Below are 24,836 nucleotides of genomic sequence, written 5' to 3' on the forward strand. Positions count from 1 at the left end.
TTCAGGCTGAGATCGCCCTCTAGTGACCATGCTGTGTAGGCTGAGATCACCATCTAGTGGCCATGCTGTTCAGGCTGAGATCGCCCTCTAGTGACCATGCTGTGTAGGCTGAGATCACCATCTAGTGACCATGCTGTGTAGGCTGAGATCGCCCTCTAGTGACCATGCTGTGCAGGCTGAGATCGCCCTCTAGTGGCCATGCTGTTCAGGCTGAGATCGCCCTCTAGTGGCCATGCTGTGTAGGCTAAGATAACCATCTAGTGGCCATGCTGTTCAGGCTGAGATCGTAATCTAGTGACCATGCTGTGTAGGCTGAGATCACCATCTAGTGACCATGCTGTGTAGGCTGAGATCGCCCTCTAGTGACCATGCTGTGCAGGCTGAGATCGCCCTCTAGTGGCCATGCTGTTCAGGCTGAGATCGCCCTCTAGTGGCCATGCTGTGTAGGCTAAGATAACCATCTAGTGGCCATGCTGTTCAGGCTGAGATCGTAATCTAGTGACCATGCTGTGTAGGCTGAGATCACCATCTAGTGACCATGCTGTGCAGGCTGAGATCGCCCTCTAGTGGCCATGCTGTGCAGGCTGAGATCACCATCTAGTGGCCATGCTGTGCAGGCTGAGATCGCCCTCTAGTGGCCATGCTGTGCAGGCTGAGATCGCCCTCTAGTGGCCATGCTGTGCAGGCTGAGATAACCATCTAGTGGCCATGCTGTGCAGGCTGAGATCGCCCTCTAGTGGCCATGCTGTGTAGGCTGAGATCACCCTCTAGTGGCCATGCTGTTCAGGCTGAGATCGCCCTCTAGTGGCCATGCTGTGCAGGCTGAGATCACCATCTAGTGGCCATGCTGTTCAGGCTGAGATCGCCCTCTAGTGGCCATGCTGTTCAGGCTGAGATCGCCCTCTAGTGGCCATGCTGTGTAGGCTGAGATCACCATCTAGTGGCCATGCTGTTCAGGCTGAGATCACCATCTAGTGACCATGCTGTTCAGGCTGAGATCGCCCTCTAGTGGCCATGCTGTGTAGGCTGAGATCACCCTCTAGTGGCCATGCTGTGTAGGCTAAGATAACCATCTAGTGGCCATGCTGTGCAAGCTGAGATCGCCCTCTAGTGGCCATGCTGTGTAGGCTGAGATCACCCTCTAGTGGCCATGCTGTGCAGGCTAAGATAACCATCTAGTGACCATGCTGTGCAGGCTGAGATCACCATCTAGTGGCCATGCTGTGCAGGCTGAGATCACCCTCTAGTGGCCATGCTGTTCAGGCTGAGATCACCCTCTAGTGGCCATGCTGTGCAGGCTGAGATCACCATCTAGTGACCATGCTGTGCAGGCTGAGATCGTAATCTAGTGACCATGCTGTGCAGGCTGAGATCACCATCTAGTGACCATGCTGTGCAGGCTGAGATCACCCTCTAGTGGCCATGCTGTGCAGGCTGAGATCACCATCTAGTGGCCATGCTGTGTAGGCTGAGATCACCATCTAGTGGCCATGCTGTTCAGGCTGAGATCACCCTCTAGTGGCCATGCTGTGTAGGCTGAGATCACCATCTAGTGGCCATGCTGTGCAGGCTGAGATCACCATCTAGTGACCATGCTGTTCAGGCTGAGATCACCATCTAGTGACCATGCTGTGCAGGCTGAGATCACCATCTAGTGGCCATGCTGTGCAGGCTGAGATCACCCTCTAGTGGCCATGCTGTGCAGGCTGAGATCGCCATCTAGTGGCCATGCTGTGCAGGCTGAGATCACCATCTAGTGGCCATGCTGTGCAGGCTGAGATCACCCTCTAGTGGCCATGCTGTTCAGGCTGAGATCGCCCTCTAGTGGCCATGCTGTTCAGGCTGAGATCACCCTCTAGTGACCATGCTGTGTAGGCTAAGATAACCATCTAGTGACCATGCTGTGCAGGCTGAGATCACCCTCTAGTGGCCATGCTGTTCAGGCTGAGATCGCCCTCTAGTGGCCATACTGTGTAGGCTAAGATAACCATCTAGTGGCCATGCTGTGTAGGCTGAGATCACCCTCTAGTGGCCATGCTGTTCAGGCTGAGATCACCATCTAGTGGCCATGCTGTGTAGGCTAAGATAACCATCTAGTGACCATGCTGTGCAGGCTGAGATCGCCCTCTAGTGGCCATGCTGTTCAGGCTGAGATCACCCTCTAGTGGCCATGCTGTTCAGGCTGAGATAACCATCTAGTGGCCATGCTGTGCAGGCTGAGATCACCCTCTAGTGGCCATGCTGTTCAGGCTGAGATCACCATCTAGTGGCCATGCTGTGCAGGCTGAGATAACCATCTAGTGGCCATGCTGTGCAGGCTGAGATCACCCTCTAGTGGCCATGCTGTTCAGGCTGAGATCACCATCTAGTGACCATGCTGTGCAGGCTGAGATCACCATCTAGTGGCCATGCTGTGTAGGCTGAGGTTCTTCTACATTCACACAACTAAATTCACTTCAACATTCAATGTGATTCTTTCTCATCCAGTCAGTAAATTAACAAAGCATTCTTTTATTAACGACATGTCTGACAAATCAGGCAACGAATCAGCAAACTGATCACAATACTGTAGCAGTATCTTACATCTACACAAAAGAGGCCAGACTGTGTACACAACACAATACTAATCAAAATACTGTACACAGTAGTACATACAGCATCTGAGACTCCAGTTTAAGGGTCACATTTCATGACCTCTCTGAGGCAGACGGTGGCGTAGCAGGAAGAGTCCAGGTCAAAGTTCAACGTCAAACTAGGCGTGTCTGTGTCAGGGTACAGCACCGTTGACTCCCCTCCTCTCTGCCTCTCCAGACCTCCAGGTCTAGTTGTGTCTGTGTCAGGGTACAGCACCGCTGACTCCCCTCCTCTCTGCCTCTCCAGACCTCCAGGTCTAGTTGTGTCTGTGTCAGGGTACAGCACCGCTGACTCCCCTCCTCTCTGCCTCTCCAGACCTCCAGGTCTAGTTGTGTCTGTGTCAGGGTACAGCACCGCTGACTCCCCTCCTCTCTGCCTCTCCAGACCTCCAGGTCTAGTTGTGTCTGTGTCAGGGTACAGCACCGCTGACTCCCCTCCTCTCTGCCTCTCCAGACCTCCAGGTCTAGTTGTGTCTGTGTCAGGGTACAGCACCGCTGACTCCCCTCCTCTCTGCCTCTCCAGACCTCCAGGTCTAGGTGTGTCTGTGCCGGGATGCTGTGGTACCGCTCCACTAGCCTGTGACTTTCCATTACACTCCTGCTGCCTCTCCCCAGCTCTCTGGCCCTGCTCCAGCCTGTAGGTCAGGTTATGTGGGATGGCCAGTAAGGGACGGTAGCAGCCAGGGAGGTTCAGTTTGAGAGGAGTGACTCTGAAACGACAGCTCTGTAGTCCGTCCCTCGCCAGTCTCTCCTGGTACCAGCCCCCTACAGGGTTCTCTGGGTACTTCACACTGTTGCCAAGCATGGGAAGAACCACCTGATGGAAGAGCACAGCAGAAGTGAACAATGGATTCAATAGAATCATAACCCATTTGATTTGTGTAGTGTTTTGTGGATGTAGGTTCCACCGGGCTCGGCAACGCACTCAGACAACACACCCATGTTTGCAGAGTAGATTAATAGTTAAAATGGTACAAGGTACTGTAGAACAGGGGAGTGGACAGGGTGTGTGTGTGTGTGTGTGTACATACCTGTCCTAGTGAGTAGACTTCCTCCTCCTCCTCTGCAGCAGTAACAACATGAATCTGGGGAGTAGAGAGTGCCAAGGTCCATCTCAGTACCATCTTTATGACTGGTTCAATCTCAGTGAGAGAGTATCACTAGGTGTCATACTCAAAGATAGAGCCTAGTGGCCAACTCTCTAGCACCGATTAAAAATGATTTACACAAGTGACTTTGACTGTTTATTTGACTCTGTTATTAAGTCATCCTGTAACTGAACTACCTGAGGTAAGCTGGTTTCTCCCGCCTCTATCCCCTCCTCTCCCCTCTGCTTCCAGACCAGATCTCCCTGCCTGGCCCTGTGGCCCAGCGTGGTCAGCCTGTGTGCAGCCGCCTCGTTCCAGACCCGGCTGCAAATCAAAACAATCTTTATTGATATAGTATACTTCAAACAAAGTGAGTGAAGAGGAAGAAGGAAATGCAAATGAAAGTAGGAATACAAATAGAACCATAAAGAATAAAGGATTCAGAATATTTAAAGCAATAAAACAGGTGATATAAATCCCAGACCTGCAGTATGCGTGGGGGTAGAAGACCCTCATCCCATGTGGCAGGCTGAGCCAGGCACGGGTGCAGCCCTCTGGGCCTGTCCCATAGCGATGTAGGGCCCTCAGCATCATCCTCTCTCTGGCCTTGGACATGGGCATCAGAGACAGGGCCTCCTTGGCATTATCTGAGGAGATGAGGGAGGAGAGGGGTGGAGGAACAGGGTTAGAATGGAGAAGAGTAGAAAATTATTTTTTTCTACTGTATTATTGACTGTATGTTTGTTTATTCCATGTGTAACTCCGTGTTGTTGTATGTGCCGAACTGCTTTGCTTTATCTTGGCCAGGTCGCAGTTGTAAATGAGAACTTGTTCTCAACTAGCCTACCTGGTTAAATAAAGGTGAAATAAAATATTTTAAAAAATGTATCTGAAAAAAGGTTGGGGCCATAAAAACAGAGAACATGGTAAACAGGAAATGGTGACTAGTGTAAACAGGAATTTCTCACCAGTCTGGAGGAAGTGTCTCTTGGCAACGTTCTGAGAGTCATCACCCTCTTCTGGTGTGAAGAACAGACGGACAGCTGCCACCTGAGACACATGAAAGACAACCCACACCACAAGTCAGACAGAACAAATACAAACACTGACATCCAAAGTTTCTTGTAATATAAGAACACAGAAGACCTAAATGTACCATTTCCTCTTTGAGCAGGGCCAGTCCGACGCAGTCAGACTGAACACTCTGTCCAGTCCCAAACCTCTGAGGTCCATAGTAGTTCACAAACCCCTTGACCTAAAAGAATTGACATTTAATAACGTCTCACTACAGATCAGAGAACAACACTCCTCAATTACTCACAGTGCAGTGGAAATGACTATCAAAGTGCACCGAGAAATCTACATTTGTTTCCAAGTTTGGGTCTGGGGGCCAACAGGGTCTGATGTTTTTATTCAGCCAATCAAGCGCTTGGTGATTAGGTTGATTAGTTACACTGAGTGTTTCAGTGTTGGACTGGACAAAACCCTGCATCTCTCCAGGACCAGGGTTGAATGGAGGCCACAGAATAGGAGTGTCTCACCTGTACGTTCTCCACAGCCTCCTGCACCAGTGAGTCCAGCTCCATCAGTGTGCCATGACCCTGGTGTGGTCTCAGATCCCGTACCACCAGGTCAAAGTGGTTCCCCTGGAGTCTACCCAGATGAAGAGGCTCAGAGACGGAGCGGACGGAGGAGAGGACCACCCCCCCTCTTCTCAAACTCACTGGTCTTCTCTCTCAGCCTGACAACACACATCCCTCCCATCAGCACTAGTCTGACCGGTCCCAGTGGACAGTGAACTCACTGGACTAGCATGTTAGAAATGCATGAATGTGGTGGTGGATGAGTTGAGTCTGCCCCCAATAGAATGTAGCACTTTGTAAATATCCATCATTATCATCAAACCATAGCCAAGGATAGCCTGGTGGTCCAGTCTGTTAGTGCTTTAGTCAACTCTCTGTTTGTAGTCTAGGGGAGTTGACCACAGCACATAGGCTGAGCCAAGGACTTTGAATGGAAACAGCAACACATTCTATCTAACAACTGTACTGTATCTACCGTTGTGGTGAGATCTTCTTGACCACCATGGACTGGTAGGTGACGGCCCTCTTGTCCTTGATGCCAGCGTAGGTGAAGTCAGAGGGCAGCACCCCCAGGACAGCTGCCATGTAGCTGATAGCCTCCAGAGTCTCTTGGCTCTCCTTCCTCAGAGTGAACGCTGCAGTGGGAGGAAACCCATGACAACAGTATCCACACTAACTTCCTAGATTACAGGCCCAACACATTGCTTCATTCTAAGTAGTATGCAAGTATGGCCAAGGGAATAGAGTGTTATGAGTGGGATGAGGTTGGTCTTAGACACTGATTTAAGGTCAGTTTTGTGGGGTCCATGTTCAGGATTTGGGGAGGATAAATCAAAGGATACATTTATTTGTCATGTACAGTTTAAAGCAGATATAAACAGTGAAATGCTTACTTGCCATGCTTACTTGGGCTAATAACATTCTTCTTGCTGTACATACAGCATCATAAGAGAAAAACATATCAAGTAGGAGAGAGAAATAGGAGAGACAGAGTAAACAGAGAGAGATATAGGAGAGAAACATAGTCTGTGAAGTTCTCTATAGACCTCTCACCTGTATAGACCTCTTCATCTTTACTCTCATCAGCCGTCCTCTTCCTGGGTTTCCCTTTTTCTCTCAACCTCACCGTAATGGCTGTAGTCTTCTGCTGCTGGTCACTGAAGCTCTTGGTCTCCACCAGTTTACCAAACCGTCTACTGAGGAAGTGGTGCACTGCCGTCCTGTGCTCCTTACTGTCATCACCCCTGAACGTGTACACAGAGTTAGGCATCTTGGTGTCGATGAACCTGATAAAGTCTTCGGCCTCCTCCTCAGAGACCAAACCTGATAGGAGCTTAAAGGCAGGGTCCTCCTTAACCCTGATCTCTGATTGGTTGGTTACTGTCAACAGGAAGGGAAAGTTGTGTCGGACAGCACGGTGAACGTTAGCTCTTTGGTGTTTGTCTGGGAATGAACCCAGGGACAACTCTTGATTGGCCATCTTCTTCTCACTGCCATTGGATGATTCTTGGTTGGCCAGATTCTTCTCAACGCCATCATTGGGACTTGATGACACCTCTCTCAATAAAGCAGTGAACTGCTCTAGCTCTTCACAGGCAACCTGACCCAGTATCATTCTCAGGTCAAAACAGTCTTGGCTGGCGGTGGATGTGATGTCACCATTCTGACCGGGTCCAGGTTCTGAATCCACATCCTTTACAACCGGAGGACAATTCTCTTCTTTGAGGTTGTGTTGATGTTTTGGGCTAATAATATTTGTCTTTCCTTCAGACTTGGCACCTGGGCATGCCTCAGTAATGTTGGATGATTGAGGAACATCAGATACACTGGGTTTAGTGACCATCTGGCCATGGATGTCTATCTCTGTGACTACAAAGTCTCTGGTGGAGTTCTTGATGGTTCCATAGAACCCTTCATGTTCTGAGATGTAACACTCAGGGACACTCGGTGCTTCCTCCTTCATAGTCATGGTAGATAGACTGTCCTGTCGCAAAGAAAGGAATAAAACCAATATTACACCCCAAGTTATGTAAAATCAATGAATTGATAAGCAGAAGCCATGTATTAAGACAGATTAACGGTCTTACCAGTTATGTAGTGTGAAGTGTCAGTGCTACAAAAGGTTTCATTTGCTAAATGAATCAATGTGACACCATAACACACTGTAACATTGTAGCTAGCTAGCGAACACTGTTAGGATACGTTACTGTTTACCAAGCTCTACCAACAGCGGAAAACATAGTATTTAAGAAATTTGTAATTTCACTTATATCATCTAATTATAAATGAATGCAATAATAAATGTGCTAAAAAGGAACATTTCTAGCAATAAATGTCTAATAAACAAACACCTGTGCAACTATAGCATGAGATTGTAGTTCTTCCGCATCATGTCATGTGACAAGTTCTTAAAGGGAAAGTGCTCTTTTATTTGTCTCAAACAGTACTGTTCTGGTCTTCTGATGACTAATCACCTGTTAATAATTATATTGCATAGTATAGACTAGAGAGATACATCATAAGTAAATCATTAGCATTTTTTGACAAACAATTTGCATTTAAAAGGTCATTTCTGATTTGCTGAACTGTATGAATAGGCTACTCTGTATTTAAGTTATGTGAGTCACAGTAAAATAATGTTCTGAGATAAATGGAAAGACATTTTCATTAATTGAGGTCTACATTACTACAAAGGTTTATTACAGATTAGGCATGTAGCAGGTATGCCTTTAATTTGTATCATCTGACATCAGCTGATCTGCAGCCAGCCAACATTACTTATTAATTGTAATCTTTTATGTGCCAGGCCAAAGGTTTACCCTTACCACTAGTGCCAATGAGTGGGATTACAACGTGATGGGAAATGCAGATTTGGCCTACTATTTCCCCCTTCACTGCCAACTCTATTCAGAGAGCAATGCTTTATTCAGTAAACTCACACCTCTCAGTGGTCAATAGGCTTGCATAGTAGTTCTGCTACTGCTACTAATAATAAATCAGGCAAGAAACACATTAGTGAATGTAATTTAAATATTTTAATTTATTTCATTTCCTTACACAATTTAATTCATAGAAAAAAAACATTTGAAACATAACATGATAGTTTCAACATACTAGGACTCCTTCAGAATTGCGTAATGTCATAGTAATCTAGTACAGGACGAACATGTCATAGTGGTTTGCCTTTTCATGGAATCAGTAGACAGATCCTCCATGACATTTTACCTGGGAATCACAGTCCCTTCCCTTCATTGTGGTTCTAATAAACATGACATGCATACACACAGTGTCACGTGGGGAAAGACCTGCAGCATTGTGGTTGAAAAGCATTGCATATTATGTGGGATTAATATCACTGATGTGAAATGCACAAACGAGCAACCCTGATTGACAAACACGTCTGCGTCTGAAATGGCACCTGGGTCAAAAGTAGTGTACTATATAAGGAATAGGGTGCCTTTTCTGATGGGCTCTGGTCAAAAGTAGTGCACTATATAGGGAATGGGGTGCCATTCCGGACGAACCCAGGCACTCTCTCTCTCTCAAACAGACCGACAAACAGATAACGGTTGACACTCAACTGATTCAGGCTGTGACCTCTCAGTCGCAGATCACCATACACACATACAGTACATCACAGACCTAGAAAAATACTTTCTATAGGATTTTTCATTCTTCACTAAAAAGAACATGGAAAGAGAAATCACTAACTAGATTTTGGACTGACTCGTAATCATATAGTTGTTATGGACATGGTATTGGTAGTACAAATTAGATGCATACAGTAAAATGTATACAAAAGCATTAGGCTTCTTAACAACATCCACAGACCCACACATGGCCTCTCTTCTCTCCCAAATCAAGCTTCTACATCAGCATGGTGCTATTCATTAGGCACACCATAGCAAAACGTTTTCAAACATTTATCAACGGAAAGCGAAAACATGCTATTCTTACTGGACAAGGCTAGGTGGTCCCTCTCTGTTTTCTCCATTTAGTGTCACATGAATAGGACCCAGTCCTCAACTGTGATCCTGAAGGGCTAGCGGTTGTGGAACAACATTCTCTATTGATTGACTTTACACAACGCGTTACAGAACTGCTACAACATTGTCGGCATTGAATCAGCACTAATAACAAGGTGAAGTGGTCAGATCAGTATCACATGCTCACTAGAAAAACCACAAGGTCTTTCCTCTCATACCTCCAGCTCTCCAGAACCTCCAGCCCTCCGGAACCTCCAGAACCAGCATTGGGAACCATATATTTTAAAAACACATCCAGCTCTCCAGAACCAGCATTGGAAACCATATATCTTAAAAACATTGTCAAATAATATGAGAAATAAAATAACATTAGCTATAGCTCTAAAGGGAAATGTTCACGCTCTCTCTCTTGCTCTCTCATCATGAAAACACAGCACCTACTGTCTGTCTAAATAACAAGCTACTAATGTAAGTAAGTTCACAGGTTTGAGTGTCATGGCTTATATTAGTGTGGTGGTCTGTGTGTGCATAGTTCATATAGGCTACAGGCTGGTTGTCTATGAGGTTAAAGGGCATTAGGAGGGATTCATGTCAATGGTCTATATCCTACATGGAACCCTATCCCCTATATAGTGCACTCCTTTTAACCAGAGCCCTATAGGTCCTAGTCAACAGTAGTGTACTATAAAGTGAATAGGGGGGCCATTTGGGACTCAACCAGATAAAGGGTTCTTATATACTAAGTGGAATGTTCCATTGTGGACTAAAATGGAGGGGTGTTTTATTAGTCTTCTTCCCCATCTCCTGGTGGTCTAGTGATCCGGCGCCCCCCTTTCTTCCCCGCGGGGCCTTTAGGTTTGGGAAAGGCCTGCTTGTGTGCGTGCTGCTTAGGGTGGACCTCTTCGTACATGAATTCTGCGGTGAGCTCATCACCGTTATCAATCTCCAGCTAGGGGAGGGAATCAGAATGCATCACTTAGTAGGGATACTTACACTAATAGGAATACAATAAATCACATCACTGAGGGGCATACTAGACTTATTCTATAAAAAAATACATTGCAGCAAAAATCCAGTCTACATTGGCATAATGTTACAGTATTTTCACAGGAGTGTTTTAAACTGTTGAAAGTCACTCATGTGACACACTGCAGTGAACCTCAGTTGTATTCATTAGGTACCAAATAATATGGGTTAACCCAGAACTAAAAGCCCACATATTTTTGGTCAGATGCTTATGTTTACACAGTCTGTCCACGAGAGATCAGGTTCCAAATAAAGAAAAAAAACAGACTGAAATGGATGGACTATCTGACTTGATATGAATAGAATGTGAAGTGCATGTTTAAATGTTCTGTTGCAAAACATTTAGCTACAGTGTGATATAATGAACATGACCCAGCTCTTACCTTTTTGGTTATCTGGATGTGCAGATTGTATAATGAACATGACCCAGCTCTTACCTTTTTGGCTATCTGGATGGACAGGTTGTATAATGAACATGACCCAGCTCTTACCTTTTTGGCTATCTGGATGGACAGGTTGTATAATGAACATGACCCAGCTCTTACCTTTTTGGCTATCTGGATGGACAGGTTGTATAATGAACATGACCCAGCTCTTACCTTTTTGGCTATCTGGATGGACAGGTTGTATAATGAACATGACCCAGCTCTTACCTTTTTGGCTATCTGGATGGGCAGGTTGTATAATGAACATGACCCAGCTCTTACCTTTTTGGCTATCTGGATGGACAGGTTGTATAATGAACATGACCCAGCTCTTACCTTTTTGGCTATCTGGATGGGCAGGTTGTATAATGAACATGACCCAGCTCTTACCTTTTTGGCTATCTGGATGGACAGGTTGTATAATGAACATGACCCAGCTCTTACCTTTTTGGCTATCTGGATGGACAGGTTGTATAATGAACATGACCCAGCTCTTACCTTTTTGGCTATCTGGATGGACAGGTTGTATAATGAACATGACCCAGCTCTTACCTTTTTGGCTATCTGGATGTGCAGGTTGTATAATGAACATGACCCAGCTCTTACCTTTTTGGCTATCTGGATGTGCAGGTTGTATAATGAACATGACCCAGCTCTTACCTTTTTGGCTATCTGGATGTGCAGGTTGTATAATGAACATGACCCAGCTCTTACCTTTTTGGCTATCTGGATGTGCAGGTTGTATAATGAACATGACCCAGCTCTTACCTTTTTGGCTATCTGGATGTGCAGGTTGCTCTCCACAGTATCGATGAGAGGGTTCTTACAGCTGGAGTAGAGCATCCTCTCTCTGATGCTACATTTATACCCCGGCATGGAGTAGATGAACACTGCAACACACATAGGAAACCACTTTAAAATACCACCTTATCACATTGTTATTACATTTAAATAACATAATACAATTATGAATAAGAGTAGATCAAGCAAAATAATAATTGTGTGGTATAATATCAACGTATTAAAAAAACATGCCGTAATACGAAGTCTCTTCTCATAATGTTTTAATGTGTTGTCTTTACCTGTAGACTCGAGGTAGTCTCCCTCGTGGGAATGCTTGTACAGGAAGAAGTGGTATCGGGCTGCATCCTTGGGGATCCTCTTGGGCAGTTCCTTCAGTTCTGTAGGAGTGGTGCTGGACAGCTTGATACACTCATTCCTAAAATCTATCTCCTGTTGATACAGATGATGATGATGCATTTTTTCATAAACAATCCTCAATAAGATTTGTAATGTAAACGATCCAATACAATAAGGTTTTGAGTATCATGTTTCATGCAACATGGTGCCAGTTAGTTTGTGTTTTAGACATCACATTGTAGTCTTCTCTGGCAGTTATATGGCATTGTTGAATCCAGAAACATGCTAGTCAGAGACACCTACTGCTAATGAAACAACACAGTGATTGTCTGTCTCTGTGCTCCAATAAAAGGAGGTGAGACTGCCAGACAGTACTGACACTCACCAGCTGTACTTGTTGGTGCCATTCTCTCTTAACTGTTCCAGATACTGGGTGGCGTCTCTCTACTATATACTATGATGTATTATACTATATCATTCTATTCTATACTAAACTGTATTATTATATACTATACTGTATTATTATATACTATGATGTACTATACGATATAATTCTATACTATATAATTCTATACTATACCATATTATTATACACTATGACGTACTATACTATATCATTCTATACTATATTATTCTAGACTATGATGCACTATACTATATTATTATACACTATGATGTACTATAATATATTATTCTATACTATGATGTCCTATACTATATTAGTATATACTATATTATATTATGATGTACTATACTATATTATTATACACTATGATGTACTGTAATATATCATAATGTACTATACTCACCAGCTGTACGTAGTTGATCTTCTTCTCTCTGAACTGTTCCAGAGCCTGGATGGCGTCTCGCTGCATAGGGAAGGCCACGCCCGTCAGAGTCTGCTGCTTAGTGTCCACACTGATGTCTGTCTGTACCTGGACGGACGGACACACGGTCACTTGGTGTTGTTTTAACTAAATCACCAGGCTTTCTTCCTGAGAAGGGCCTAGGCCCAGACTAATGGTCTGAAACTAAAATAACACAACAACAAAAACAGTAATTAGGTGTCACACACACTCTAAGACAACCCCAACATTGGTCACCAGGCTGTGGTTTGAGAAGGGCCCGGGCTAGTCTAGACTCACTACTATAACAGGAAGTCTATCCTTACCCCAATTTTGTATTTGTGTCACCAATCATTTGCAAAAGATAAACAGAAAGATACATTCTTGAAAAGGCACAAAAAACATTTAACTTGAAAAAAAAGGAATTGATAAAGCTTGTGGTGACAGAACGATCTCAGTGTGATATGAGATAAATAAACCGTTCTGAATAATATATCCAATAATAATAATATAATGATAATAATATCCAATAATAGTATAATGATAATATTATCCAATATAATATCCAATACAAATAACAATAATTGAATAACATCAGTATGTAAAAGGTCTACACTGCCCTTTCATGTGTTAGTACAGCCCTCATAACATTCACACTCCAGATATATGATGTTCGGCTTGACTGAATGAAATTGCCACTGACCTGTTCATCTCTTGTACCTAAAGGATTGGGCTGCTGTTTTTTCATCCATCTACTTATTACAAGCAACGGGTCTCTCAGCAAATGAATAATAAATATCTGAAAGCCTCTTTACTCTCATGTAGATTAGTGGATAATCATCTTGCCCATACAGCTGGTGACTGGGAAGGGGATCTCAGTATAAACCTTCCCAGTTGGCTGAGGCTACTGTATTTGTGAGGGTGGCTCTATGAAATAGGCCTATAGGGCAGATGAAGAATGACCCTGTCCTTTTATGGAGTTATGATGGTGTATACACATCAAGCAATATAGTCTACGGATACCCTGGATTCCACATTTTGTTACGTTACAGCCTTATTCTGAAATTGATTAAATAATTTTTCCCTTCTCATCAATGTACTGTACACACAATATCCCATAATGACAAAGCAAAAACTTGTTTGTACTTTGTTGAAACAACCCTAAGCACACAGCCAAGACAACGCAGGGCAGGGAAAAGTATCTGAATGTCCTTGAGTGTCCAAGCCAGAGCCCGGACTTGAACCCGATTTGAACATCTCTGGAGAGACCTGAAAATAGCTGTGCAGAAACGCTCCCCATCCAACCTGACAGAGCTTGAAAGTATCTGCAGAGGAGAATGGGAGAAACTCCCCAAATTACAGCAGAGTCTTCTTGGGTATGATGCTACAAGCTTGGTACACACGTATTTGGGGAGTTTCTCCCATTCTCCTCTGCAGATACTTTCAAGCTCTGTCAGGTTGGATGGGGAGCGTTTCTGCACAGCTATTTTCAGGTCTCTCCAGAGATGATCAAATCGGGTTCAAGTCCGGGCTCTGGCTTGGACACTCAAGGACATTCAGATACTTTTCCCTGCCCTGCGTTGTCTTGGCTGTGTGCTTAGGGTTGTTGTGCTGTTGGAAGGTAAACCTTCACCCCAGTCTGAGGTCCTGAGCACTTTGGAGCAGATTTATCAAGGATCTCTCTATACTTTGCTCCGTTCATCTTTGCCTTGATCCTGACTAATCTCCCCGTCCCTGCCGCTGAAAAACATCCCCACAGCATGATGCTGCCACCACCATGCTTCACCGTAGAGACGGTGCCAGGTTTCCTACAGACACAATTCTGTCTCGGAGCTCTACGGACAATTCCTTCAACCTCATGGCTTGGTTTTTGCTCTGACATGCACTGTCAACTGTGGGACCTTATATAGACAGTGTGTGCCTTTTCAAATCATGTCCAATCAATTGAATTTACCACAGGTGGACTCCAAGTTGTATAAACATCTCAAGGGTGATCAATGGAAACAGGATGCCCCCCAACTTCAATTTACAGTCTCATAGCAAAGGGTCTGAATACTTATGTAAATAAGGTATTTCTGTTCTTATTTTTAATACATCTGATAAAGTGTAAAAAAAGTACTTTTCACTTTGTCATTATGGAGTATTGTGTGTAGATTGCACAGTTTAAAAAAACATTTTTTATACATTTTAGAATAAGGCTGTAGTGTAACAAAATGTGGAAAAAGTCACGGGGTGTGAACACTTTCCGAAGGCACTGTAGTTATATTGACATAGGTAGCTACACTCCACCGACGCAGGTAGACACACTCCACTCCACCGACACAGGTAGACACACTCCACTCCACCGACGCAGGTAGACAACCCACTCCACCGACGCAGGTAGACACACTCCACCGACACAGGTAGACACACTCCACTCCACCGACGCAGGTAGACACACTCCACTCCACCGACGCAGGTAGACACACTCCACTCCACCGACGCAGGTAGACACACTCCACTCCACCGACGCAGGTAGACACACTCCACTCCACCGACGCAGGTAGACACACTCCACTCCACCGACGCAGGTAGACACACTCCACTCCACCGACGCAGGTAGACACACTCCACTCCACCGACACAGGTAGACACACTCCACTCCACCGACACAGGTAGACACACTCCACCGATACAGGAAGCTACACTCCACTCCACCGACACAGGTAGACACACTCCACCGGCACAGGAAGCTACACTCCACCGATATAGGAAGCTACACTCCACCGATATAGGAAGCTACACTCCACCGATATAGGAAGCTACACTCCACCGATATAGGAAGCTACACTCCACCGATATAGGAAGCTACACTCCACCGATATAGGAAGCTACACTCCACCGATATAGGAAGCTACACTCCACCGATATAGGAAGCTACACTCCACTGATACAGGAAGCTACACTTCACCGATATAGGAAGCTACACTCCACTGATAGGGGACCGAAAATCCCCAAAAGACCCCACAAGGACAGCAGAACAAGGAAAAGTCTCCCTCGTCGGGACATTTCCCACATCCCCATGAGGAGGACAAAGGCTATTTTAACCTTAGGGGTTAGGTTTGGGTTGCAATTAGGGTTAGGTTAAGAGGTTGGTGGTTAGATTTAGGAGCTAGGTTTAGGGTTACGGTTCAGGTTTCAGGTTAGGGAAAATAGGATTTTGAATTGTTGGCCCCCCACGAGGAAAGAAGAACAAAACGTGTGTGTGTGTGACATCATCACACCGATATGAATAGAAAAACGCCTCATAGTATTATTATGAATGCATGCAGCCAAGGGAATCTGGGGCAGAAGTTGGGCTGTTTAGTCTAGTGTGCAAACATATTTCCACTTCATTGATCTGTTATTGATTGCCTGCTGTAAATTGCTCTATGCCTCTCTCTCTCCACTAAAGCCTAATACATTTAAAAAAAATCTAAACATGTCAGCTGCAAAGTCCTTGGGTGTGTTGTGGAAATTATTTTGTGTGTGTGTGTGTGTGTGTGTGTAAACTCTTAGAAAAAAGGGTTCCAAAAGGGTTCTTCGGCTGTCCTCATAGGAGAACCCTTTTTGCTTCCAGGTAAAACCCTTTTGGGTTTCATGAAGAACCCTCTTTTAAAGGGCTCTACAAGGAATCTAAAAGGGTTCTACTCGGAACCAAAAAGGGTTCTTCAAAGTGTTCTCCTATGGGGACAGCCGAAGAACACTTTTAGGAAAAAAAAGTGCTATCTAGAACCTAAGAGTGTATGTACATCTGTGTGTGTCTCTCTACCTCACTCAGTTTGATCTGCCTCAGCTCCTCCTCAGCAGCAGTCAGTGGTTGTGGAGCAGCTTGTGCTATCAGGTACTTCCTGTACCCGCTCAGAGACACATCATCCTGGTGAAAGAGAGGACCGTGAGAGGGGTGTACTGGAACTCAGGGTCCGCATTTAGAGTAGCAGTGCTTATATAGGATCGTCTCTTCACTCCCTCCCCAGCCTCTCCCCACTGCTGCAGAGAGTGAAGTGAATTTATTAAATCACTTCCTTGTTGTTAAATGACCCCACAGCTCTCCAAGGCATACATAATATTAATAATTAAAAGAAAGTTTAAAAAAATTGCATTTTCTCAAAAAGCTATCTACTCTATTTTTTGTGTGGTGTTTAATTATTTAAATGGTTTCCTTTTTGTTGTCCTTAAAAGGATTTTATTTGGTTTTGCGTTGGATAATTTGTCATGAGAGAAGGAGGGACAGCATAAACATATCATGATGTCATCTAGCGACAAATGGAGCAACCAACAGCAACTTTCCTTGAAACATTATTGCCAAAACTGCAAGCCCACTTAGGCCAATAAGCCATAAAATAATGATGAGTTTCTTCAAATTCGTCAACATACCTCCACTGTGCCAAATATTTCATCTTTGATGTGTCCACCCCCAAACTCCTTCTTCAGTGTAGCTCTTGTAGCAGCATATAACATCTTCTGTCTAACCTATAGAAGTGGGAGGAATTCATGTTTTTAGTACTGCACTAACTGCTAAATATGACTGTAGATTGCAATCTAAACAAGAACACAATGCTATTTCATACAGACATCTCAGAAACATCGACCATTTTGGCTGTTTCATTGAGGTTTGGGATGGAAGCCAGGTTCATGCTTCCTGCTAGCTAACATTAGAATTGCAAATATGCTAGTTTAGCACAACAATAAGCTAGCCTTTTTGCTCAACAGTCTCTTCAAAATGTTGGCATTAGCTAAGCATAAATAAACACTTTTTCAATGGGGGCAGCATTTGACATCCTTATATGAACCATAAGAGGATTTTCCCTCATCTAAAAACCTGTTTAAAGTAAACAGTTCTCTCACCCAGTGGTAAGGGTTCCTACTCTATAGTTAGCCAACCACAGACCAGATGTGTGTTTGAAAGCAGCACTGTGTGAGGCCTGTTACATTCTCCCTGTTGTGCATTACCTGTAGTGTGGACTAGACTGTGGGTTCGTAGTTCTCTAAATAGAGTCTTATTGTAGACAGTATTCTGGCTTATTAGACTATGGAATAAACAGAGAGACTTTTAAATGCCCTAACTGACACCATGACAGTTGTGTTAAGAAGGTGAAACAGTTGCTTAAGTGAAGTAAAAACTGTCATGTCTATGGCATTCCAGAGGGAGTCTTGACTAACAAAAAAAAGAAGAGAATTTGCTCCCAACCAATATATTGATAAATTAATGAAGTCAGAAAGAAAGAGATAAACATATCAACATACAGGTGAGCGGTCAGGTGACCAGGCCAGGAAGATCCACTCATATCCCTGGTTGTTAGTAGAGTCCAGCCTGTACAGGAGGTAGGAGGGCATGTCCTCCTGTAGGAGAGGCAGCACATAGGCATCATACTCCTGGTCCCACTTCTTAGACGCATGCTTGGTGCCTCCCAGCACCAGAGTCTCTGGAATAAGAACAAGGAGGGATATGGTGGATTTATTACAGTGATATAGAATATGTAACTATGGGAACAGGTAAATATCAACATACATCAATTCTGTTCTGTCTTTTCAGGTAAGATATACAGTATCTGAGATTGCAGTGCAGTAAAGGCAACCAACCAACAGATATCTTACAAATGACATGAAGTGTAATAACTAGTACAGTACAATACAATAAAGAACAATACAGTACAATAAAGTACAATGCAATACACTACACTGCAATACAGTACAATACAATTCAGTACAATACAGTCTACTTTTCAGATCACAGTATGTCTTCAACATCACAGTAAATATAACAAGTCGTAACCAATCAACAAACTACTGAACTTATCTTTTTACCCATTGATCATGTTGCATACAGCATGGGTAGGGCTCATCTCTGATCAATAGGTGTGATTGAGTTGATCAGCTGTAGGCTAGGCAGGCTACATACTCACCCATCTCAATGACGACCTTCAGCAGGCGATAGGCGCCGTTCCTCGCCTTAGCAAAGATCTCTTTCACTTCCTCCGCAGCTGTGAAGTCAAAGCAAGCCAAGCGGTCACCTTTTTTATACACACACATCGGCTCAAGAGAGACGTTGGCTATTCATACAACAGGGACATTCAGGGAACACAAGCATGGGGAATAGCCTATTACTTTACAATCACGTGTAGAATATACTGGTCAAATGAAATAAGGATTGGTGTGTTTATCAAAAAAAGGTTTCAAGAAAAGATTAGTACAGGCAGCTGATCTATCTTGGGTCATTGACTATAGTATAGAGACAGAGTGAACGTCAAGTATTCAAGACGCATAAGAGCAAAACAAAAAGCATGCCTGACTTCTATAGGCGAATCAATGTACAGTAATTGTATAACACGTTGTCGTGCCATGATAAATAAAGATAGCTCTGATAGCCTACTGGCCAAAATAGATGACCCACATTTTACCAGCCAGTTGTTACATAAAAATCGACACAGTTGCATCAAACGTTATCTCATCCCAACAACAAACAAACATCAAAAGGGCAACAGTAATCTTGGCCATAAATGTCACCCAGATTAATTTTAGGCATTTGATGAATGGGCGGCTTGTTCCCTTGTAAAAGACCTTTGAAACGAGGGTTACAGACCAGAGGCTGCTGCTGCAGCAGCACGGAGCTTGATGACAAACTGCTAGTGTTTATGCGGCGTAACAATCTCAGTTGAATCGCAGCAGCACGACCATATTAGTACAACGCATCGCTGAATACACTTGTCATAGATTCTTCTCATTCGCCCAGTGCACCGTGAAGCCCGAAGCAACTTCCACAGAGCAGAAAGCACTGCTTATTCTCGCTGATGATGCAGAACGACACACATACAACATTATTTTCCCCTATGACTTTAATCCTTTTAAATGAAATCTGTCATGGACGACGATCGCATCGTCTATTCCGTTGTGGTTTCAACAGCTGGAGACAATAAGCAAAAATGCGCGTATTTACCTTGTATGCCCGTTTGATGGGACATTATGCCTGTCTACTTTGCTTTAGATCGCCGGGGCCGGTAGATGACTGAAGGGAAAGAACAAGGAAGAAGAAACCGAACTACAGTAACTTGACCTGCCTCTAGCTGTGATGTCATCACGCAGCAGCAACTGTATCATGTGACGATGGAGCAGTAACGCGCACGTAGTTGATACGTTCCAATGTTGAATACTACTACTATATTATCATTATTATTATTATTATTATCAGGTCTCTCTATGATACAGTGTTTTTCAATCATACATTTTTGGTTATGATGAGGAGGAGAATGTGAACAGATTGTTAGACTTCCACAGAGCACCAAACACACCAAGACAGTTGAGGAGAGCACGACAAAGCCTATTCCCCTCAGGAAACTAAAAAGATGTGGCCTCAGATCCTCAAACGGTTCTACAGCTGCAACATCGAGAGCATCCTGACTGGTTGCATCACTGCCTGGTACGGCAACTGCTCGGCCTCCGACCGCAAGGCACTACAGATGGTAGTGCGTATGGCCCAGTACATCACTGGAGCTAAGCTGCCTGCCATCCACGACCTCTACACCAGGCGGTGTCAGAGGAAGGCCCTAAAAATTGTCAAAGACCCCAGCCACCCCAGCCAGACTGTTCTCTCTACTACCGCATGGCAAGCGGTACCGGAGCGCCAAGTCTAGGACAAAAAGGCTTCTCAACAGTTTTTACCCCCAAGCCATAAGACTCCTGAACAAGTAATCAAATGGCTACCCGGACTATTTGCATTGTCCCCCCAACCCCTCTCCCCAACCCCTCTTTTACACTGCTGCTACTCTCTGTTTATCGTATATGCATAGTCACTTTAACTATACATTCATGGACAGACTACCTCAATTAGCCCGACTAACGGGTGCCGGGGCACATTGGCCACCCGGGCTATCTGCATTGTGTCCCGCCACCCACCACCCGCCAATCCCTCTTTTACGCTAGTGCTACTCTGTTCATCACATATGCATAGTCCCTTTAACTATACATTCATGGACAGACTACTTCAATCAGCCTGACTAACCGGTGTCTGTATATAGCCTTGCTACTGTTATTTTTCACTGTCTTTTTGCTGTTGTTTTTATTTCTATACTTATCTGTTGTTCACCTAAGACCTATTTTTTACTTAAAAATCGCACTGTTGGTTAGGTAAGTAAGCATTTCACGGTAAGGTCTACACCTGTTGTATTCGGCGCACGTGACAAATACACTTTGAATCGATTCCATTACTACTACTATTGAACAGATTAATAATTGTCTTTCAACAAATAGGTCACAACAAGAACTATCTCATTCTAATATCTGAATTGTATCCTATCTATCCAGCATAACACTGCTCAATATCAGTACACCATGCATACTGCAACAGGCCTTCAACCCCTCAAGGGATTTATATTTTCAGGAACTGTCAGAAGAGCTACAGCCCCTAGGAGTTTACACCACAGATTCCAACCAAAACGTTGGGTGTTGCCACGTTTTCCTCAGCAGCTACTAATCTAGTGGACCTGCTCAGATTCTACCATGTCATTTCCCCATGGGATTCATAGCAGCCGTGTTGTTTGAAGCTTTACCTCCACCCACTCCTCTTGCAGTCCTGGATCCACAGAGGCAGAGCAGGGTAATTTTAACCCCAGGGAGGGAGTGCTCAGGGTGGGGTACCTCCACCACACCCTGCCCCAGAGGGAGACCTGCTATTACTACTGTTCTCCTGAAGGCAGAAGGACAGAGTGTAGTACAGTCGCAGTCATGCAAATGGGTTAGACTCATAGACAAATATATTCAAACTACTATAGATAAGATTGGATGGTTTGTCAACGGTTGACTGTGTATTAACGATGTCAGGCACTTCATTGTTTGGTTGTTCACCCTGATTAGTGTGCCGGGAGAAATCTGTTTTCATACCTACTGATAATATAGCCTGAAACTAAATATTTCAGTCTATTAAACACAAAAACAACTTTTTAGGTGAGAGTTTTGGCAGCTATATTCTCCCCTACAGTACCCAGTTGTTCCTGTCATACATCATGTTGGTGTCTGATCTCCAACATCACTATGTCCAGCACCATACAGTACAGTCAGAGTTTTGAATAGTCCTTTCAAAAATGTCAGTTCATTCCTAATCAGAATATGCTTTAGATTCAGAACAATTCATTTTGTGATTCAGATAGAATGGTTTCAACAGAAATTGTGATAGGGATTTATAAACAGTCCAATATACTCAATGGATGTACACAGTAAGCCTCTTACAGTGGATGTATCTGCATGTCCACTATATGGCAGTGTCCCAGATGGCACCCTATTCACTTTATAGTGGACTACTTTAGATCAAAAGTAGTGCACTATATAATGAATAGGGTGCCATTTGGAATATACGCTTGGGCCTGTGACATCACGCAAAAAAACCACATTTGTCTAGTCATTATGTCTCTCGTTCTATTTCAGTAGTAGTTAATGTTCATTTACTGTACAAATCAAAACAGTAGTATCTTACTGTAAATCCTCTAAATATGTTAGCATTAGGCTAAGCATAGCCTTTAAAGTCAGCTGTACCTCACATGGTCAAATGCATTGAGTAGAGCAATAGTAAAGCAAACATAGGTTGTAGGGTTGCTGCCAACTTCTGCAAGACAATGGGCGCATTCGAGCGGATCACTTTGTCAAGTCAGTGACCATCGTTGGTCACCGCCTTTCAAAGTGTGTTGCATTATGGTTACATTGTACGACTTGCGACTACATGCCGACTTCACGAACTTTACAAAAATCATGTGATCAAAGGTCATGCAGATTTTGATGAAGTCGCCTTTAAGTCTCTGCAGTTGCTTTCATGAGTCTCTAGAGATTTTCTGTCGGCATCCTCTCTAGCCTCATAAAAACATTGGCTGCGTCTCAATCTATATAACAAGTTTGGCAACACAGAAGATTGGCAAACACACAGAAAATTTAGAAATCACGTAACTAAACTAAACAAAAATAAAAAGAAACTATACTATGGAACACATATACATGATTTAAAGAATGATAGTAAAAAGCTCTGGAGTACCAGAGCAACGGACCAAATAATGAAAGACAAGCACTGTAGCTTAGAATTCCGCAGAGTTAGTGTGGAAGAGGTGAAACAATTATTGTTATGTATAAATAAGGACAAACCACCTGGAACCGACAACCTGGATGATAAATGACTGAGGTTGGTAGCGGAATACATTGCAACTCCTATTTGCCACATCTTCAATCTAAGCCTAGAAGACGGAGTAATGCCGTCTGGAGGGAGGTAAAGGTCCTGCCGCTGCCCAAAAATAGCAACGCACCTGCTAATGGTTCAAACAGCAGACCAATCAGCCTGTTACCTCGGCTTCGCAAACCTTTCGAAAACATCGTGTTCGACCAAATACAATGTTATTTTACGGAAAACAAATTAACAACAGACTTTCAGCATGCTTATAGGGAAGGGCACTCGTCACGCTCGGCACTGAAACAAATGACTGATGATTGGCTGAAAGAAATGGACAGTAATACGTTTGTGGGAGCTGTTTTGTTAGGCTTCAGTGCAGGCTTTGACATCATTGATCATAACATATTACTGAAGAAACATAGGTATTTTGGATGAACATCCTCTGCCTTATCATGGATGGACAATAGAACACATAGGGGTTTCTTTAAAACAAGCCTCTCTAATGCAAATTTGGTTGAGTGTGGTGTACTGCAGGGCAGCCTGCTTGGACAATTATTGTTTTTTCTGTTTACTAATGACCTTCCACTGACCTTGAAATAAGCCTGTGTGTCTATGTACGCTGACGACTCAACCATATACACGTCGGCTGCAACCGTAAAATAAATAACTGACACCCTTAATACAGAGCTCCAGTCAGTTTTAGAATGGGTAACTAGCAATAGGCTGGTGCTAAATATCTCCAAAACAAATCACTCGCTCAACCTTAAACCTCACCTGGATCTATTATTGAGTAATGTGGCTATTGAGAAAGTTGAGGAGACTAAACTGCTGGGCGTCACCCTAGATAGAAAGCTATCATGGCAAAACATAGACTCAATGGTTACTAAAATGGGAAGAAGTCTGTCCGTGATAAGGCGTTGCTCTGCTTTCTTGATATCTCAGTGGACTAGACAGGTCCTACAGACCCTAGTTCTGTCACACCTGGACTACTGCCCAGTTGTGTGGTCAGGTGCAGCAAAGAAGGTCATAGGTAAATAGCGTTTTGTCCAGAACAGAGCAGCACGTATTGCACTTAGCTGTACACAGAGGGTGAATGTCAATGACATGCATGTCAATCTCTCCTCAGGAGAGATTGACTGCATCACTATTGGTCTTTGTGCGAGGTGTCTATGTATTGAAGGTACCCAACTGTCTGTTCAAGCAGTTGGTACACAGTTCAGACACTCATCGGTATCACACAGGACATGCAACCAGAGGTCTCTTCACAGTCTCCAGGTCCAGATCAGAGGCTGGGAAAAACAGTCTTAAACAGAGCCATGACTACATGGAACTCTCTGCCACACCAGGTCACTCAAGCTAGCAATAAAACCAGATAGAAGAACACCTTACGCACGACATGGACTGTGAAGAAACACACAGACATTTTGATGCATTATGTATTGTATTATGTATTGTATTATGTATTGTATTGTGTATTGTATTATGTATTGTATTATGTACTGTATTATGTATTATGTATTGAATGACATATTGTATTGTATTATGTATTGTATTTTGTATTATGTATTGTATTATGTATTGTATTTTGTATTATGTCTTGTATTATGTATTGAATGATGTATTGTATTTTGCATTGTATTATGCATTGTATTATATATTGTATTATATATTGTATTATGTATTGTATTATGCATTGTATTATGTATTGTATTATGCATTGTATTATGTATTGTAATATGTATGGTATTATGTATTGTATGATGTATTGTATTATGTATTGTAATATGTATGGTATTATGTATTGTAATATGTATTGTATTATGCATTGTATTATGTATTGTAATATGTATGGTATTATGTATTGAATATGTAGGTATGAGATGTATTGTATTATGTATTGTAATATAGGTAGTATGTATTCTGTATGGTATTATGTATGGTATTATGT

The 24,836-nt window shown here is 43.5% G+C and overlaps 2 protein-coding genes across 2 annotated transcripts; both read right to left on the bottom strand.

Moving 5' to 3' along the window:
* Positions 1–2,491: 2,491 nt before the first annotated feature.
* Positions 2,492–7,713, bottom strand: LOC106576507 (pseudouridylate synthase 7 homolog-like protein). Its single transcript, XM_014153724.2, is given in 11 exon segments — positions 2,492–3,450; positions 3,665–3,718; positions 3,919–4,045; positions 4,206–4,368; positions 4,690–4,771; positions 4,878–4,976; positions 5,263–5,427; positions 5,429–5,462; positions 5,780–5,939; positions 6,358–7,288; positions 7,656–7,713. Coding segments are annotated over 10 exon segments (2,577 nt in total). The 5' UTR covers positions 7,274–7,288; positions 7,656–7,713; the 3' UTR covers positions 2,492–2,673.
* Positions 7,714–8,320: 607 nt separating this feature from the next.
* LOC106598392 (twinfilin-1) lies at positions 8,321–19,839 on the bottom strand. The gene is made up of 9 exons (XM_045713802.1): positions 19,682–19,839; positions 18,651–18,728; positions 17,992–18,170; positions 17,122–17,217; positions 16,517–16,621; positions 12,691–12,816; positions 11,824–11,974; positions 11,510–11,631; positions 8,321–10,239 (listed from the first exon to the last, which is right to left on the bottom strand). Exons 1-9 carry the CDS (start codon positions 19,704–19,706, stop codon positions 10,075–10,077), a joined length of 1,047 nt encoding a protein of 348 aa, XP_045569758.1. The 5' UTR covers positions 19,707–19,839; the 3' UTR covers positions 8,321–10,074.
* Between the last annotated feature and the right edge of the window lie 4,997 nt (positions 19,840–24,836).

The sequence above is a fragment of the Salmo salar genome, unplaced genomic scaffold (genome assembly GCF_905237065.1).
Source record: "Salmo salar unplaced genomic scaffold, Ssal_v3.1, whole genome shotgun sequence".
In the NCBI taxonomy this organism is placed as follows: Eukaryota; Metazoa; Chordata; class Actinopteri; order Salmoniformes; family Salmonidae; genus Salmo; species Salmo salar.